General features: G+C 34.0%; 1 protein-coding gene across 1 annotated transcript; it reads left to right on the top strand.

Moving 5' to 3' along the window:
• The first annotated feature begins 6,247 nt into the window (after window positions 1-6,247).
• Window positions 6,248-10,351, top strand: LOC123277889 (olfactory receptor 5D18-like). The gene is made up of 2 exons (XM_044749953.2): window positions 6,248-6,253; window positions 9,281-10,351. The coding sequence occupies exons 1-2, from the start codon at window positions 6,248-6,250 to the stop codon at window positions 10,349-10,351; spliced, it is 1,077 nt and encodes a 358-aa protein (XP_044605888.2).
• The last annotated feature ends 11,062 nt before the right edge of the window (window positions 10,352-21,413 follow it).

Here is a 21,413-nt window from a genome sequence, read left to right as displayed (position 1 = left end):
GTTAAATTTAAACTTTAGCAAATTAGCTATAAAATAATAAATAACACACTAATTAAGGTTGAGGCCACTTAAATGAAGAATCTGCTCACAGAGTTTGTCATGCAAAGATTTCTGAGTTAGTACACATTGCCGTTTGCCCAGTGAATCTTTCATTCTTTTTTTGTCATCACAGAATGGGTTTATAGAGTTACTGTAAATATTTACAGCTTGTTATCAGGGAGAATACATCAAGTGCAATATAGTAAACTAGCAGTTATTCAGCACTCAGACTCTAAATTTAAAACAAATATTTATTTAATTCCACACAGGAAGCATTGGTACAATTTAAGTGCAAAGAAGTCATACCTCTGCCCCCAACAAATTCCAGAATCTTGTTTGCTTAAATTATGTTTGTTAATATAAATTTAATTTGCTATTTGTATATAAAACATCAAAAATTAAAATTAAAAACTGCACACTTCAGAAGTAGCTATTGCTAAATCTAAAATTGTCATTCATGCCAATCTTGAGTTGTGTATAATATAGCTGTTGATGCATAATAAGGAATATAAAATTCGGTGACATGTAACATTAAGCAATTTTTGCTTTTTATCGGGGGATTTATTGGAGCAGCCCTGTTAATATCAGCTAGAGCATCTTCATTAACCTGATATAGTCTTGCATAACTAGCAAAATCATCTCTAGTCTATGGATCTGCTTGGTGATTCAATAGCTCTGCTCTGCGTACCATTGGGCTAGTTAGAGTATCTTCTTGGATTGTCAATGACTGAGTCAGAAGACAGAATGCGCTATAACAAAAGCCGATTCAAGCTCCTATGTGTATTATGTTTGTTAACATTCTATTAGCCAATGCAAATCATATAGCTGAGCACAAAGTCAATGGTTAAGAAATTGTATCTGCCTTGTAGAACTGAAAAGCTACATGACAATGAGCATGGATACAGAATACAATGAAGATTTGGGCCTAACACTTCAATATACCTAAAGTTTATGGTCAATTTTGTTTAATGGAAACTGTTCTTGTTGTATTTCAGATAAATATAATTGCTCCACTTTGGTGGCCTGGATTCAGTTCCTTTGCATGGAACCACATCACTTGTCTGTCAGTAGCCATGCTGTGGTGGTGACTCATATATAAGAACCAAAAGGACCTACAAGTAGAATATACAACTATGTACTGAGGTTCTGGTGGGGAGAAGAAGAAAAAAGGAAGATTGGTAACAGATGTTAGCTCAGAGTGAATCTTTTTTTGAAAATAAATAAATAAATAAAAATAACTGTTGTAGCTTGACAGACTTTTCCATGGCTGATCATGGTTGATGTCTCACAGGATAGACAAAATTTTGGTAAATTTCCAAGTTATCATGGTTTCAGTCCAACTGCAGACTGTGAATCATGTTATTGACTTCACCCAAATCATGGACTTTTTATCTGCAAATAAAAAATTCTAATTTCCATTTTAATGAAGATTGATGTCAAACTTTGTAACCTAACCTATTTATTTGATTGTGGAACAATATGTAACAATATATTCAACAATTCAAGATATATAATGTATAGAGTTATGTGATTTATTTAACTTTTAACTCTCTGTCAGCCAGATGTCATACACACTCAACTAAGTGCTCCAGTCAACAAGTAGTTTGATAGGCTGTGTGTATGTTAATAAAAATATTTTAATGACAGAAAACATGTATTTAAAGGATGTGAACACAGTATAGGGTGAGCTGTATTTGACATATGCTATAGGTCTTTGGATTTAAGATCCTAAGGAGAAAATAAAACAAATTATAAAGAAAAACATCTGAATAGCTGTAAGTTCCTTTAGAATAGATTTTAGTTATTCTGGAAAATGCTTTTAAATGGACATTTACTTACACAAATATAATGCAGATATTCTCCAAGCATTTCAAAGTTATAATTTTAATCTGTGCACTTTTAGATGGGCTCTTCATTTCTATATATGAATTATACTCTTCTTACTTTATATTCTTAATAGTGCTTTGGATAGGTGCAGTTCCTTTGTTTCATTTCTGAGGAGCTGTGTCAAGATTTTTGGTGAAGGTATTCACAAGATTAAAGGAAGAATGTACAGAATTAATAGTCACTTAATGGAGAAAATGTTATAAGTTGAATGTAGACCATATTATGTAAATATTACTTTTCATATAATGTTTAGTAATAAAACTTCAGGAAATTTGCAATGCTGGACAATTTTTTTATGATATGAGGATTCCAGGGGTGTTAGGTGACATTTTTACTGCATAACTGATCTTCCTTACTCTTTATCTTCTTAGAAAAAGATTGACTCTGAAAGAGAAATAAGGAAATTCAGACGGGCAGTTAGGGGAAGGGATTGTGGAGCTCCTACATCAAGGCTCTTTCTTTCCTGAATATTGCTGCTTAGATTCATAGTTCATTCAAGCTCAAAGACTGTCTTGTTGATGAAAATGTTGCATTCTAAGCACAAGGATAAAGCCCAATAGAAAGAGTATGAAAATAGTTCTGACTTTGTGGGTCTCAGAGAAGCAACATGTATGAGTGATTTTCTGGTTATATTTGATGTTTATTTCCCTACTGGTATCAACAAAATTTCAGGAATACCTTACAAAAATTATAGCCTTATCCCTAATGTATATGGCACATTAGAGAGGTTTAATTCCAATCTTACATAAATTTACACCAACAATAGAATAAGCAAGCAACATTTTCCTGTTCATTTTATGATACCTGCATCACTAGATAGGTAAGTTCCAGAACAATATATCATAAATATATATGGACAAGTGCTTAAAATAGCAAATCAATTCATTGATATATGCAATGGATAATAAATAATATTCAGGAGAGGTTTAATCCAGGAATGCAAGCTTGCTATATCATTACTAGTCCATCAATGTGATTCACCACATTAACAAAATAAAATATAACATATAGTCACCTCAAAAGATGTGAAAAATAGTTAATAAAATTAAGCAACTATTCATGATAAAAATTTTCAGCAAACTGGAACAGAAAGGATAGAGTATTAGAACAAGAAAAACTTATTTACTTCCTTCTTTCTGGATAATGAATTATTGATAATATGGAAGACTGAAGCAATAGAATTTTAGTTAGGCGAATAACAGGATTTTTACCTTTGAAAAATTTGAATCAACTGCTGCAGAGACTGAGATAAAAAATAGAATCAAATCTTATTTCCTTTTCATAACTGGTTTCTTTTCTATTGAAGTGAAATTCTCATAATATAATATTAATCTTTTTCAAGTAAAAATTCATTGACACTAAAAGGTTCACCGTATTGCACACCCACACCTCTACTTAGTTCCAAAATATTTTCACCATCTCAAAAAATAATCATACCCATTAAACAGTTTTTCCCCATTTCCCCCTCCTCCTTGGTCCTAATAATGAGAAATCTGCTTTCTATCTCTATGTATTTACCCATATTATACATTTCATACAAAGGGAAGCATGCAGTATGTGACCTTTGTGTCTGACCTCTTTCATTTAGCACACTGTTTTCAAGGTTCATTCACATTATAAAATGTATCAGTACTTTATTCCTTTTTATCACTAAGTAATATTCCATCATACATATATACACACCACATTTAGTGTGTCCATCTATTTATTGAAGGACATTTGTGTTGTTTCACCTTTTGGCGGTTGTGAATAATGCTGATAAGAACATTCATGTGTAAGTATTTGCTTGAGTGCCTGTTGTCAATTCTGTTTTGTATATACCTAGGAGTGGAATTGCTGGTACCGTGGAGTTAGCCAGACTGTAAGGTTTGAGGTCACATCATATAATCCAGCACTCAATTCTGGCACAAATTACAAGTCTGAGGAATTCCCAAAAACGCATTTAGGTACCCTAATTTCCCAGAAATTTCAAACATCTTACAGAGAACTATACTCACAGTTATGGTTCATCACAAGATAAGGACACAGACAAATAACTCAAAGGTAGAAATGTATTGGACAGAGCCTAGGAGGGGTCCAAAAAGGAAACTTCCATTGCCCTCAGGACATGTTATCATCCCAGAATTAACATTGTACAATACACATGAGTTATTCCCAACCAGGGAAATCCACACAAACCTCAGTGTTCAGTTTTTATTAGGACTCTATTACAGAGGCTTGATTAATTGATTGATTGTCCAAATGTTGGTCTCAGCCTCCAGGTTGACTGATACTCCATATCTAAAAGCCTCCACACTAAATCTCATGGTTAATCTTTCTGGTATGGGCAATCCCTACTTGAAGATTGTGTAATATGGTCAGCCCCACCTTGATATCAGGTGTGGCCATCCACCCTCCCTAAACAGACATTTTTGTCAGGTAAGACATAGATTACCTCCCAGAAACTGAGGGCAAAGGGCAACTTCTCTTTGTGGAAGGCAAATATTTTTACTATGCATTTGGTCGATAGTAATTCTATATTTGTTTATATGAGGAATCACCAAACTGATTTCCAGAGTGTCTGAGTCATTTTATATTCCCACTAATAATGTATGACAGTTTCAGTTGCTCCAAAACCTTGCCAACACTTGCTACTGTATATATATATACAGTTTTTAATTAGAGTCCGCCCAGTGGGTGTGAAGTGATATCTCATTATGGTATTGATTTCCAATTTCCTAAAATCTAAAGATATTGAGTGTCTTTTCATGTGCTCGTTAGACATTTATAAATCTTGTTTTATATCTTGTTTGACCTTTTTTCTTTTAAGATCGGCACCTGAGCTAACATCTGTTGCCAATCTTCTTCATTTGTTTTTCCTTCTTCTTCTCCCCAGAGTCCCAATTCTAGTTGTGAGTGCCTCTGGTTGTGTGATGTGTGACGCCACATCAGCATGGCTTGATGAACAGTGCCACATCAGTGCCCGGGATCTGAACCAGTGAAACCCTGTGCCACCAAAGCAGAGCTAATGAACTTAATCACTCTGCCATGGGGCCGGCCCCCTTGTTTGACTTTTTATTGGTGGGTTGTAAGAGTCCTATACATATTCTGGATATTAGGCTAGTATCAGATATATGATTAGTAAATCTTTTATCCTATTCTGTAGGCTTTTTATTGACCTTATTGACAATGTTTTTTGACGCACAAATGGTTTAAATTTTGTGAAGTCCAATTCACTTATTTCTTATTTTCTTGCTTATACTTCTTTTTTTTTTTGGTGAGGAAGATAGGCCCTGAGCTACCATCTTTGCCAATCTTTCTCTATTTTGCATGTGGGACACCACCACAACATGGTCTGATGAACCGTGTATAGGTCCACACATGGTGTCTTTAATCATTTGTTATACTGCCTGTGGATTTTTCATAAGTGGCCTTTATTAGTTTCATAATAGCCTTTATTAGGTTGAGAAAGTTCCCTACTAGTCATAGTTTTCTGAGTGTTTTTATCATGGGAGAGTGTTTCAATTTGTCACATGCTTTTCCTGTTTTGATTGAACTGACCATGTTGTTTTATTCCTCTGTTCTATTCACATTGTATATTGCACTGATTGGTTGTCTTATGTTGGACCACACTTGTATTCCTGGAAAAAATCTCACTAGGTCATATTATATAATCCCTTTAATATGTTGTTTAGTTCAATTTACTAGTCTTTTGTTGAGGATTCTACAAACATTTAAAGAAGCGTTAACATCAATCCTTCTTAAATTCTTCCAAAAGTAGAGGGAAAAGTTCTAAATTAATTTTGTGAGCCCAGCATTACCTTCATATCAAAGCTAGACAAAGACACTACAAGAAAAGTACAGACCAATATCCTTGATGAGTACAGATCCATATCACTTTTTTTCTTTTTGAGGAAGGTCAGCCCTGAGCTAACATCCTCTGCTAATCCTCTTCTTTTTGCTGAGGAAGATTGCCCTGAGCTAACATCCATGGCCATCTTCCTCTATTTTATAGGTGGGATGCCTGCCACAGCATGGCTTGATAAGTGGTGCCTAGGTCTGTGCCCAGGATCTGAACCAGCAAACCCTGGACCACTGAAGCAGAATGTGCACACTTAACTGCTATGTTACCAGTCCAGCCCTCCATATCACTTTGTATCTGTACTTCCTCAGGTTTAGTGTTTCTGAGACTTTTGACTATCTCTTGACCTTGATTCCCCTCTGTGGTATGTGAGGTCAGCTTCAATGAGATTGATCTTTTCTAAAGCTGTACTCACAGAGTTGTTCCATGATTGCCTCTTATTCACTTACAAAAGAGAAACATAACTTCAGAAGCCCCATAATGATGGTAAGCTACAAGTTGGAAGAAACCTCAGCCCCTATAATACTACAAGGAACAGAGCTGTCAATGTTCAGAAATGCATGCTTTATCTTGCTTTAGTAAGAAATAATCCTCTACTGCATCAAGTCACTGGTAAATTTAATTTGTGTCTTTAAAGGCATGATGGATAGAGTTACCAAAATCAGTGAATATATCATCCTTTTCATAAACTCGTATATTTAGGAAATGTATAATCCCCAATTGTTTTTCAGATTCAATAGTAAATATGAACATTTGAGGCCTCTGTACTTACACTTAAAAGGCCAACACAAATTGTTTTCTTTTAGTAAAACTGAGAGTGTAAATAGAAAATGGTTTATAACACATTACTAATTAACAAAGAAAAAATAAAAATGTGACATTGTTTAGGCAGCTCTATATTTAGAAACATAGGAACATAAATATACCTTTATGAGAAAATAGAAAAATAAATCAATATGAATTAATAGTCACTCTCCTAGCTATTGTCTTATAGATGCTTTCTCCCTTTGTACATTTATGTTTTTTATGTCCCTGTAAAGTTAAAGACATATACAGGGTTATTTATTTTTCTTAAGATTAATTGAGTAAAGTTGATAATACAAATGCCCCCAGGAGGGCTTTAGGAACAAAATATAAAGCGAAGATATCATATGGGACAGTGTTACATCTAATTACTTGAATTGCAGGCTTCAAACAATACTTCAGTGGTATTCTCTAGGCTCCATGTCCCTGAGGTCTTGATTCATATATTTGTAACACAGTTTGGTGTTAGAATTCTGTTTTCAGATGTGATCTTATCTTTGGTATCTCTGAGTTTTCCTAATAGGTTGGGGGAAAAAAGTAACTTATAGGAAGTATTTAATGAAATATTCTCTGGACTCCTACTAGTGTTTTCAAATCTATTTCCCTTAATTAAATATCAAGCAGGAGCACTCCTGGAGTTCATTAATCTTAACAAAGAATTCTTCAGTAAATGACTCATTCAAGTGCTTTTGTATTTAGGTGAGTCGATTCAGTCTCTTTTCTTTTACTTTAAAGGTAAATATGGAGTTTTAGTGATCTTTGCAGTACACAAACACATGCGTAGAACAAAGAGCCCACAAATCCACTTAGTTTGACTAGGAGAGGGTTTACATTATCACATTCTAATTCCTTTCTTTCAAATGATATTCATCCTGGTTTTCTCATTGGGTGGCCACAATGTACTCGGCAACGAAATAAACATTTTGGCAAAAGAGAATAATAAAAAACGGGCCTTGTCTTCACACTTCCTATGATCTCTGAGGAAGAAAGTGACAAAGCTATCACATTTGTGAATGATAGGATATAGCACGTGGTAATTGTGAGATATAAATATTGTTTGTATGTATACAAAAGAGAAGAAACAGTGAGCTATGCCAATAATGGTAGGTGGCAAAATAAAACATTATAAGAGTGAGGATAAAATGGGAAAATAAACTATAAGTAAATGAGCATGTGTTACATAACAGAGCTTGATAAATTCATCATGACTAAAAAAGAATTTAAGTGATAATGAGATTGAATTTATAGATACAAGAATTTTTGGAAAAGCCAGGCTGAATTATGTAAACTTCATGTGTTAACTAATAAAAAGTATTTGAAATCTTAAATGTCATTGGCAGTTAGGTTAAAGTAATCATGGAAAATTGTTCCTTTGATGTTGCATAAAGTATTTTAAATTGAAGGAATGTGGCTGGGAAAAATTGCCATACTCCATCTTTCCACAGCTAAGACCTTATGAAGGATTTTTACAGAGGAAGTATCTGTCGTGGAGTTGGGTTTTGGAAGATATCTTTCCTACAGGCAGAAGAATGTGGGGATCTGAGAATATTCTATTGTGGTGAAAAAACCTGTAGGAGAATGGGGAACATTTATTATGCATCGTAGATGAAGTACCCAAAGAAATCCTATAGTATTTCCGTTGTGTGGGTTCTGTAGGGAAAAAATTCTACATTCTATTCCAAAGTGTCCCCACCTATTGACACTTGTACATGCTTGGCCTGATTTGCATAACCGAATAAGGTTTTTGATGTCATACCAATTACTCATAAATCCAATAAACAAGAAAGCTAAATATCTGCTGTGGATGATGTCATATCATATAGCATTTCAATTCGTTATCAAAGTACCTATTTCCTTTCTAGTGACTTAAATTTTATACTATTACTATGCTCATTTTACTCCTGAGGAAATACCTACTGACATCAAGTAATATTCAAGAAATACTATGGTGCCATGTTGAGGTAGTTCTCTATCCTGACACTGATCCTTGGAAAAGCTTTAAATTTAATTTTTCCTGCACTCTGAAATTTATATGCATTTTCAAGTACTTCATAGTTCTTATTGTTTGTCACTTACCCAACTTAAAAAATTTGCTACATTGGAAAATGAAGAGCTTTTTGTTCAATATTGTTTCAACTGTTATCACTGAAGACACAGTATACATTTCATTGTGAATGCCTCCTGATGCATAATGTAATATGCAATCAATAATATTTAAACATTTTCAAAATTGGTTCTACACAAGTGAAAAGATTATAACACATCTACAGCACAGCTCCAGAACGTCCCGAGACTACTGTGTTACCAGGAGTCAGAAGGGCACTGGAAAGAACACAGAACAACAAAGAAGCTATTAAATTGATCATTTTGTAGGAATGTTAGCATTTCAAAATTTTTTTAACATATAAGTTAATTATCTCACAGCTTAAGAGGTGAGAAAGAAGAAACTGTAGAAACTCATGATAGGTATTTCCTCTAATACAATTAGTTTTACTAAGCTGAGATTCAGCAGAGTTGATCTACCCCTCATGACTGGCATTAGCTGTCTATGAGGAAATCGAATTTTATTATTTGAAACATAACGATGTCTACTCTGTTTTTCATCCTTCCTGTCTCAACTTTGTTTTTGATTATTCCACTTACACAAAATTATTATTTACTATGTAATCATCACATAAGTGAAGACTAACTTTTGAAATAATATAACAGTGGAAGTGTAGCATTTTCAGCAACACTCTTAATAGAGACCCATCGAACTTCTCAGTGCTTCTATTCTTTTATTTATTTCAAATTTTGGTTCTTACTTCTGTGGATAAACTTTCATATTTTGTCCACAGGAACGAAGAAAACCAGAGTGGCAGAGTCACCTTTGTTCTTTTGGGCTTCTCAGAATATCCAGAACTCCAATTGCCCCTGTTCTTGGTATTCCTGACCATCTACGCAATCACAGTGGTGGGGAACCTGGGCATGATTGTGATTATCAAGATCAATCCCAAACTCCACACCCCCATGTACTTTTTTCTCAGCCACTTATCCTTTGTTGATTTCTGTTACTCTACAGTAGTTACACCTAAACTCTTAGAAAACTTGGTTGTGAAAGACAGAACCATCTCCTTCACAGGATGCATCATGCAGTTGTTCTTTGCAGGCATATTTGTCGTGACAGAAATGTTCATGTTGGCAGCGATGGCATATGACCGATTTGTAGCAGTTTGTAATCCTCTTGTCTACACAGTTGTAATGTCTCAGAAGCTTTGTTCCTTGTTGGTGGGCGCATCATACTCTTGGGGTATAGCCTGTTCTTTAATATTCACATGTTTTTTGTTGACCTTATCCTTTTGTGGGAATAACTTCATAAATAATTTTGGCTGTGAGCATGGTGCCATTGTTGCTGTTTCCTGCTCAGATACATACATTAACCAGAAGATCATGTTTGTGTCTGCCACGTTCAATGAAATATGCAGTCTGATGATCATTCTTACTTCGTATGTTTTCATTTTTATTACTGTCATGAAGATGCCTTCAACTAGGGGACGCCACAAAGCCTTCTCCACATGTGCCTCCCACTTAACCACCATTACCATTTTCCATGGGAGCATCCTTTTTCTCTACTGTGTTCCTAACTCCAAAAGTTCATGGCTCATGGTCAAGGTAGCATCCGTCTTTTACACAGTGGTCATCCCCATGCTGAACCCACTGATCTACAGCCTCAGAAACAAAGATGTGAAAGATACACTCAAGAAGTTAATCAATATTAGATTGTTCTGTGATAAAATATAAAGATAGAAATATCCATTATTTCTTTTTGAGAGTCTGGTAAGAATTGTCCAATAGCAAAGCAGTACATGAATATGGTAACCTTTTAACTGGCAGTTCAATATCCATTCACTCTAATGTTTAGTGAATAATTTTAATGTTACAAATAATGTTAGGGATAAAAACTTAGACTACTTAAACTAAGTTTTTGATTCAGAAATTGAAACGCAAAAGTCTCTGTGTTAGCATACATGACTGTGTGATTGCCCAGGACAAATTTGTGTTCAATAGAAGTCATGTGGAATTTTTGAGTTGATCTGAAGTGTTATATCTTGCAAGGAGGAAGTTTATTTCTTAATATAAAAGTAGTACATTAAGAGCTGTTCAACATAAAACCATAAATATCTAAAAAAATATATATTTAATTCCATACAAACCACTTTAGCATCGGAAGATTCACAGACAAGCAAAAATAAATAGGAAATATATGTCCCTTAAAAAGTTCCTGGACCAGCCCCTTGGTGTTGTGTTTAAGTTTGGCACACTCCAGAATATGGTTTAGTTAAATTATAATTGGTAGTATAACGAAATATACAATATTTTCTTTCTATGTAGTAGCACAAGAAAATGGTACACATTTTGGAAATATGTACCCATCACTCTAGTTTTTCCATTTATGTCAAAGTAGTTGTATATCATTTATGTATTTATTGGAAATTTTATTGACATAATTTTAGATTTATTTTAAGTTGTTTGTAGTAAGTAATATAGAGAGATCCCAATGTCTTTTACCCAGGTTCCCCCATGACAGTACAATACAGCAACCAGGATGTTGATAATACAATGCATACATCTTATTCAGGCACCAGTGATTTATTGACAAAATCACTGAAATTGACAAAAATTGCTTTTTGCAAACAATCGTGAACTCCAGTGGGATGTAATAATAACAATCCTTTTGAATCAGCGACTTGATTAAGCTAGCTCAGCTGATACCAACTGGGTCACTTTAGTGTCAAGACTGAGCTAATCAGATGAACTTCAATCTACAGACCTGTTTGTAGGCCATCCTTGTTGGACCATTTGGCTAATGGTCTATGTTGAATGCTAAGTCACAATAATGTATGCCCAAACACAAAAGCGTAATTCAAACTCCTGTTAGGGTATCACCTGCTGTTATTTTATGAATCAAAGCAAAACACATGGATAAGCCCAAAGTCAAAGTGTGAGAAAGTTATCTACCTCTTATAGAACAGTAAAATTGCAAGTCAGTGGTTAGGGGTGTAGGGAGAAATGTAAAGTTTGGTTCAAACTTTACCAAAGATTGATTAAAACATTTACCTCAAGAAACACATTATTTCTTGATAATGCCAGATAACTCTATGGCAGATAACAGATAACTCATGACTGAGACACGTTTTACCAAAGTTTTCTAATAATTGATGGGTCATTGGGTTACTTTAAGCGAAAAGACTGGTCGAGATTAAATATAAGAGCTTGCCTTTTCTACTTGTGTCTTAGTAATCATGATTAAGGTTTACAAGCAAAGAATAGAGCGATATCCACATGTTGTTGTTCTAATTTAACCCATTAAATGTTACTTGTTTCTGTCATGATTAAGAGATTTATTTCCATATGGAAGTTGAATTTCTTTACCAGAATGCTTTACATCAAATCATGTCTTGTGTGACTACTCTTTAGGGGATATACAACAACATTCTCAATACTCATAGTGTATCACAGTAGTAACAAAGGATTTACTTTAATTTTTAAATGTTTGTCAACAAGGGGATATAAGTAACTGTTCCTATCAGATACTATAAAAACCTGTGTGTGTGTGTGTAGTTTAATAAACGTCTTTAAGAAGAGAAAAAAGATTTAGAAAGTTTGAGCATGCATCATGGAACATTTGATATATTCATTAAGGACTCTAAGCTAAAAACTAGAATATCTTATTCTTAAATATTGATTTTGAAGTTATGTAACTTTTAATTTTTGCACTTTAGTTTTCTGTCTCTTAGTAGAAAATAAAACAAAAGCAAAAAAGAGTGAATAGTTGCAAAATCCTTTTAGAACAGGATGTTGTTTTACTTTGGTAAATACTCTTGAATGAGCAGTTAACTTACACAAATGTAAGGCAAAAATGTATGTTAGATAATATCTTAGTTCACTAATGGTTGTGTTAAGTGATGCTTACAGGTTAATTTTTTTCTGCCAATGGATTCATATGCTGCTCTTCTTTTAAAATTTTGGCTGTAGTAGGTATAAATGTGACTGTTTTTCCTTGAAGGCCTATGCCAAGACAGATCAATATTTAACATTACTTTCTTTATTTCCTGATTTGTGTCCTAGAGGAGTACATGTAGGAATCACATAGCTGGATTTAAAATATCAGCACGTTAACCCCTATGGCTGAACTGAAGAATACAGTGGATCTACAGCCTAGATAGGGATAAATACCTTACCCCCCCCCACAACTCCCAGCTAAAGGAATGCATATTTAGGATATAACAAACAATAAGCCCAAATTATTGAAAGTAAAAATTTGTACAGCGTCATGTTAAATGTGTTTCTATAAAAAAACATGTGCCAACACTTAAGCAAAATATACTAAAAAGCACATCATATCGACTATAATTATGTTGGAGTCATTGGATAGATGTGACTATAATTTTTTCATGATTTTAAGAATTATAGCCTTTATACAGAGGTAAATTATTTTTGAGACATAAAGATCCACATGTTAATGGTTTAGAAGAAATTATATTCTAAATTGCAGAAGAGGAAGTTTCCTCTAATTATTTTGTTTTTAGCTCATAAAAATAAATTTTGTCAGGATGCTCCAAGGCCTGTGTCCCCAAAGTCAGTTAGTTAGACATAAAACAACGTGATCATGGAGTATAGTTTCCAGACCTGTTTATAGCTCATGGACATATTATACAAATCCAGGCTAATGAGTTTTAATTTGATTCATTCAGTATAAAATCTGTTTATTCCTCAAGGACATGTCTATGTTTCCTCCAAAATTTCTTGACAGTTGCAAAAATGGCATTTCTTGGTATCTTTATTAAGTTATATTTAGCAAGAATCATCAACTTTCTGACTAAGGCATTGGAAAAAATTAAACAAAAATTTCAATTTTGAGACAGAATATGTATGGATTTTTAAACACTAACAAGGAAGTCTTGAATAAAAAAATATATCAAGATCTGGCTTTTGGTGAGTTGATTCTACCTAGGATCATCTTTTCAATCTGAAGTGAAGGATACTGGAATCTAACAAATTTTTGACAGGAAAAACCTACATGAGCTGACTAACAGCAATATCTACTTAGTTCGTGATTATAACCAACAGGCTAAATTCTACTTTCATTATTTCCAGGGCCATAGTCCTGATTTTGAAAATATGTCTACGTTAAGCACTTTAAGGGTCATAGATGATATGTTAAATGTAAGTCTTATTCTAAAGAAATTATATTCCTCAGGGGAAAAGCTCACACACACACACACACATATGCACATCGACACACATATATCCATAAGAATAGCAAAATATGCCAGGCATTGCATAAATATTGTGAAGATATGAGTGGAAAGAAAATAGAGTAAGAGAAAAGACATTTAGATTAACCAGCAATGTTTTCTTGGAAGAGTTATGTAGTAACATGTGTAGTGATGACACAGTATAAAAGAACCAGGGTAGATGTGCCGTTTCAGAGGTGTAAACATATTATATTAGAAAATATAAATGAATTGTTTTCGTACAATAAAAATTTAAAATACTGTTGTGAATGAAGTTGTATTGCAGTGAAAAAAAGATGTGGTTATATAGCTCATGGACATATTATACAAATCCAGGCTAATGAGTTTTAATTTGATTCATTCAGTATAAAATGCCTTCCCAAACCCCGACAGTATTGCATTCCAGGCTAAGTAAGAGTAAACAAAATTTAAGCATAATTGTGGTTATAAGGATCAATCCCAGACTCTACACACCCCTGTACTTTTTTCTCAGCCATTTATCCTTTTTCGGTTTTTGTTATTCCAGCGTATTTACACCCACACTGCCAGAAATCTTAGTTGTGGAAGACACAGCTGTCTCCTTCAAAGGATGCATGGTACAATTTTTCTTTGGCTGTGCATTTGTGATTACAGAAATGTTCATGTTAGCAGTGATGGCCTGTGACTGGTTTGTGGCTCTTACTAATCCTCTTTTCTACACAGTCGCTATGTCTCATAAACTCTGTACCCTCCTAGCAGCTGGAACCTACATATGATTTGAATATATTCCCTGACAATCACATACTCTGTTTTGGAACTATCCTTTTGTGGTTCTAATACCATAAATCACTTTGGCTGTGTGTATTCTGCCGTTATCTCTTTATCCTGTTCTGACAGCTATTTCAGTCAGTTGATATGTTTAGTCATTTCTGTATTCAGTGAGGCTTGTAGCCCCTGATTATCCTCTCCTCCTATCTTGTCATGATTGTCACAATCATCCAGAAGCCTTCTACTAATGGACTCCAAAAATCCTTCTCCACCTGTGCTCCCCACCTGACTGCCATCACCATTTTCCATGGGATCATCCTTCTTGTCTACTGCGTGCCCACCTCCAGGAGCTCATGGCTCCTGATCAAAGTGGCCGCTGTGTTTTTTACAGTTGTGATCTCCCTGCTGAACCCCATTATCTACAGCCTTAGGAACAAAGATGTGAAAGAGGCTGTCAGGGGTTTAATCAACTCCAAACTACTTTCTCAACCAATATAATTCAAATAAATATATGTATTTTGTAGTACTTACATCCAATAATTTTTCACATATATTGTTGATGCTAGTTTACCTTTATTTTAAGTACATATGTGATTATGTTTTAAATCAATTAAATGTTGCACTTTCCCTGTTTTTTGGTGGTCGGGACACTCTGACTTAATACAGAAATAATTCATTCTGATGCACTTCATCTCACCTGGGTTCAAGAAAGAAATATATTTCAACATCTCCCAGTTAGACATTATGGAAGTCAGAATGACAAAGAAGGGATGTATATTTAGAGACTCATTACTTATGTCATAGTTTAAGTTCTCCTTTATAAAAGTGCTGCAAAGACACAGATGATAACTGTCTTTACTGGATCCGCACTCAGGTTCTCACAACCAATTCTTTTGACTCAGAAAGTTCTATAAAACAGAACTTTTTCTTCCCCTTAAAACTTCACTTCATTCGAAGTAAAATGAGGATCTGTGAGTTTGCATTGTGAGAAATATTATCTGAGTTTGAGTGAGCAGATGCTGAAAATATTAACCACTCTCTATATGTATCACTCATCTTTTGAACATCAATGTGATATTTTATAGTTCAATAAAAGTTACTGGAAATAATACTGAATACTAAAGAAAAGTTCAATTTATTTCTAACAAAACTTATATCCATTACTTATTGATAAAAAGACTGAGAGTAATAAAGTATACTTTTGAATCATCCATTCTCAATGATAAACTTTTGCCCCCTATCAATTTTCTTTATATCAGTAAATGCCATCCATATCTACTCAGTTGCTTAAATAAGCAAAGGAGAAGGCATTATTTATTTTGATTTATTATTCTGCAGCCTCTCTCAAATATGTCAGTCAGTTATGTTATTTCTGGCTCTAAAATGAAACACCGTCTTCATGTCTCTGCTTCCTGTGTCCCCATTGTCATTAAGTGGGTTTTTAGCAGTTAGTATCAAATTAATATATTTCTCATATTTTTTTAACCTTATATAAGGCATGAATCTCAGATCATCCATAGTGATATTTTAAAACTATAGAATCAATGTATTTTACTCCCCAACCTAGTATTGTGCAATAGTTTTTATTACATTTATGATTATACTCTAACTCTTTGCAAAATCTAGCATCTGCTTAATTCTCTGACTTGTTCATTTTAAATTTAAAACATACCAAAACATATTTTTTAAACAAACATCCATGTAACTCTCAAGTAGATCAATACATAGGACAATCACTGGCCCTTTCCTCCTACTCTCAGCAAGAGTCAAAAGGATGATTTTTATCAAAATGATGCAATTACTTGTCTATATAGATTCAATATCTAACTATGCCTCTCAAAAAATATAAATTCGTATTCCTTTTTTGCAACTTTATTTAAAGGAAATCATGCATTATTTATCTCAAATATCTGACTTATATAGATGAATATTACATTTTACAAAGTATTCATGTTACATATATTTATACCTTATTCCATTTGTTTCTATTACATATTTTATATTATAAATATTTCAGAATTTTTCTTTATTCCAGTCTACTATGATGGACATTTGGGAAATTTCAATTTGGGGGCATGTGTACCATTACACTGCACATAAGTATTTATTTGATTGAGATTTATACCCAGAAGTATTATGCATTTATTTGGTTCTTAATTTTTCAAAGTGATTTTTATCAATTTAGACTCCTAAAAGCAATGTTTGAAAGCTCTAAAGTTATAATTCACCTCTTTGCCAGTGTTCAGTATTATTAGATGTTATGGTTTTTACCCATTTATTTGATTTAGAATATTTCATTTGTAGTTTTAATTTGGATATTTATGATTATTGAAGTTAGGCACATTTCAATATGTTCATGTATTTTTTTTTTTTTTTGAGGAGTACTAGTCTTGAGCTAACATCTGCCAATCCTCCTCTTTTCGCTGAGGAAGACTGGCCCTGAGCTAACATCCGTGCCCATCTTCCTCTACTTTATATATGGGACGCCTACTACAGCATGGCGTGCCAAGCAGTGCCATGTCTGTACCCGGGATTCAAACTGGCAAACCCGGGGCGCTGAAGCATGAATGTGCACACTTAACTGCTGCGCCACTGGGTCAGCCCTTTTCTTTTTCTTTTTAAAGTGGATTCTTAGGGCATTTACCAATCTTAATTTAAGTTATTATGTGATAGTTCTAATTTATTCAAAAATTTATTTTATATTATGAATATTATCTCCTTGGCCGTTACGTATCTTGAAAGCTTTTTTGCATTTTGGCTTTACTTTTCACTCAATGTCCTCAAATAAAGAGCAAGCTTGAATTTTAACTTAGTCAACTGTATTACTTTTGTAATGTTTTTGTAATTGTTGAAGATATTTATCTACCCTTGAGGTCAAGAAGACATTTGTCTATATAATATTCAAGAATGTTTGTTCTTCTTCATATTTTGCTGTATGAGTCACCTAAAATTCGTTTTTTGTGGATGATATGAGGTTTGGGTCTTTGACAGATTGTTTACTTTTTCAGCATTATTCGTTCTCTCTTTATCTTTGTCATGCTTCTCTGTAGGCAGAAGGAGAACAATTCCCATGTGGCTTGCTTGGGACAATGCAAAGTGAACGAGTGTGTCATAAGTTATCTCATAGAAAAAGCTTGACATGTCCCTACATGGTTTGAATCTTCCTTCCTTGAGCTTATGCATTAAACTTGGAAAACAGCCTACCACAAAGCGAGAGTGTTCCTTCAGCCTGGTCCTGGAATGAGAAAACAAGGGAATTGAGTCAAACTTAACCAAACACAGCATCTCAGAGCTGTAATCAATCACCAACATTCATGATACTACTTCATTTCTAACCAGATGAATATGTCATTGTCACATGCTGTTTACTGAAAAAAAAAATCCCTTCCTGCCTTGTTGCCATTTAATACCAATCTTGTCATAAATGAAGTGTCCATATGTGTGCTTATCAGTATAATTATCAGCTGTTGTCACAATAACTCTTGAAAAACGCATCAAAAATCAATGGCTTAAAAGTACGATTATTTATTTTCAAAGATCAGGAGGTCATCTGAGGTGGTTCTGCCCTGGACTTTGAGGCTAGGAATGTTTTGCTTCACATCACAGTTCCGTGAGTGTGGATTGCTCCGCATGTCTTTTATCATCTTTAGACTATTTGGATATTTTCATTATGGAAATGTCAGAAAAGCAGTAGACCAGGTGAAAATATTCAAGGTTTCTTAAAGCCTAAGTTAAGCACTGCCAATTTTTTTTCTGCTAACAGACCATTAAACATGTCACAGGACTGGATTCATAATCCAAAGGTGAAGAAATACACCCCATCAATAACAAAGTATGTAGAATTTATGGATGCAAGGAGATGGTGAATAAGTGAACCCAATTATTCAATCTACTTCAGGCAGCTTCTTATCTCTCTATTGTATTCTATTGAAGCATTTTCCATTACTACATATTCTTAATTATTATAGTTTGCAATAAATCTTGATATCCATTAGAGAAATTGTTTCATCTTTTACTTCTTCATGAGTGGATATTGATCGTCCTTGGCCCTTTACGTTTTCATACAAACTTCAGGATTTATTTTGTTCATTTACTACATACTTTTGAAGCCTGAGCCCCTCATGGGCTGTAAAAATTATGTTTATTCTTTAGATCCACACTATAAAGCATTCTTACCTGTAGCTATGCCTTCTCTGCTACATTAGTCTATACTCCATCCACTTTATACATTTCCGAAATTATGGGAAAATCATATCAGTTGGTGTTTATTTTACCACTGTCTTTATTAGAGTGACTTTGTTATTTGATTTATTCCTTCATTATGATTACTCTTTTTGATCGAGTTTATGATGGAGGGGAGAGGTAACAAAGATATATAGATTTTAATATATTGAATAAAAAGTCCGCTCTTTCTTTACCACTTCATAGATGGATGGAGGATAGATAAATATACGTATATATCTATTTATTGATAAAAACATGTAAAATTTAAAAATGGACAAAATAAAAACAAAAATATTAACATTATTATCTTTGTTGTTGGCTTATCAATTATTTTTTATTTTTCACTGTAATATCTTCTCAGTATTGAAAAGGTAACATATAGAACGGGAGAAAACATTTGCAAACTATGTATCTGGTAAAAGATTAATATCCAATACATATGTAAGAAACTTATGCAACACAGTAGCAAAAAAAACCTAATAAGCCAATTAAAAAGTGGACTAAGGACTTCGTTTAGATATTTCTTTGGAGAAGATGTGCTAATGGCTAATAGGTATATGAAAAAATTGTGCGATGCCACACCAATCCTCAGGGGATTGCAAATCAAAATCACAACGAGATATCATCGTACAAGTGTCAGGATGGCTGCTATCAAAAAACAAAAGACCAGTGTTGTCTAGGATATGGAAAATTCAGAACCTTTGTGCGTTGTCGCTGGGAATGCTAAATGGTGCGGCTGCTATGGAAAACAGCATGGAGGTTCTTCACAAAATTAAAAATTGAACCAGTATATGATCCACTAATCCTGCTTTAGAATATTTATGCAAAAGAATTGAAATCAAGATTTCAAAAAGGTATTAGCATTCCAATGTTCCTTGCAGAACTATTCACAATAGTCAAGATGTGGAAACAACCTAAATGTCCATGGATATATAAATGGATAAAGAAAATGTGGTATACACATACAATAGAATAAAGTTTAGCTTTAAAAAAGAAGGAAATTCTACAACATGTGACCACATTGATGAACCTTAACGACCTTATCCTAAGTGAAATAGGCCAGTCACAGAAAGACAAACTTCATGACTCCACTTACATGAGGTATCTAAAATAATCAAATACACACAATCAAAGAGTGAAATGATAGTGGCCAGGGGCTCGGAGAGGGAGAAATGGAGAATTACAAATCAATGGGCATAAAATTTCAGTTAAGCAAGATGAATAAGTTCTAGAGATCTGCTGTAAAAATTGTGTCTGTAGTCAACAATACTGCATTGTACACTTAAAAATCTCTTAAGAGGCTAGGACTCATGTTAGTGTTCTTACCACAATAAAGTAAAATTTTAAAAAGAAACATTAGTACATTATGATCACTAAAATCCAAACTTTATTTGTATTCCATGAGTTTTTTCCATTGCCCTTATTCTTTCCTGGGACCCTATCCAGGCTACCACATTGTATTTAGTTGTCCTGTCTCCCCAGCCTCCTCCAGTATTTGACAATTTTTCACTCTTCTCTTGACTTTGACAGTCCTAAGGTGTGCTGGCTAGTAAGCCTGTAGAATACTTCCAAATATGGGTTTACCTGATGATTTTCTCACATTAAACTGAGATTATGGATTGTGTGGGAAGAATATCACACAGGTCAGATCTTTCTCATCACATCATACCACAGGAGGTAAATGATATCCACATTGTATCATTGGTGATGGTCATATTCGTCCTTTGCTTAAGGTAGCATTGGCCAAGCTTCTCCACTCTAAACTTCAATGTGGAATTTGAAAGGTAGTTGAGTTAATAACAGCTAATTCTGGATTGTCCCTTTTTTTCTCAGTTAAAACTCAAACCATTTACATTTTTTTAATCAATTTGTATTATTTCAATAATTTAATATCTACAAGCAATTAATGGAATAGATGTGAAGACGTAATTATCCCTAATGATTTAGAAGAAAATGCATCTACCATAATGACGCAAGAGACAGTGTTTCTACTAACTGTATGATTCATGGCCCACCGAGGATTACTTCAGTTATAATTTTCTATAGTTTATAACTCCACTGTCATAGAGACATACATAAGTGGCAGAGTTTGTACTATGATTTCAGCTTTTTCTGTGTATTCTCTGAGATTTCCTATGTCTTGAAAGTACAATGCCATTTTACTGGCATACTCATTAAAATATACTGCCACTTTTGTTACGAACTTCAAGCCTGTTGCTATCTTACAGAATATTTGATTACTGAGAAGAAAAATGCCTGAGGTTCATTAATGATCAAAAGATATCAAGATCTCTGGTTTCAGGTCAGTTCATTTCTCTTTTGGTATCTTTCCCTTTAGGTGGAAAATATGGAGCTACAGCTCATGTAGATTATTCCAAAAATTATAAATGACTCTTCTTATGCTCAGATACTTATTTTTTGGTGAGGAAGATTGGCCCTGAGCTAACATCTGTTGCCAATCTTCTTCTTTTTGCTTGAGGAAGTTTGTCGCTGACCTAACATGTGTGTCAATCTTCCTCTATTTAGTATGTGAGATGCTGCCGCAGCCTTGCTTAATAAGTGACATTTAGGTCTCCACCCAGGATCCAAACCCA

This window comes from Equus asinus, chromosome 17 (assembly GCF_041296235.1).
Source record: "Equus asinus isolate D_3611 breed Donkey chromosome 17, EquAss-T2T_v2, whole genome shotgun sequence".
Taxonomy (NCBI): Eukaryota; Metazoa; Chordata; class Mammalia; order Perissodactyla; family Equidae; genus Equus; species Equus asinus.
The sequence above is the reverse complement of the archived record's forward strand: the minus strand, read 5'-3'. Positions and strand labels throughout refer to the sequence as shown.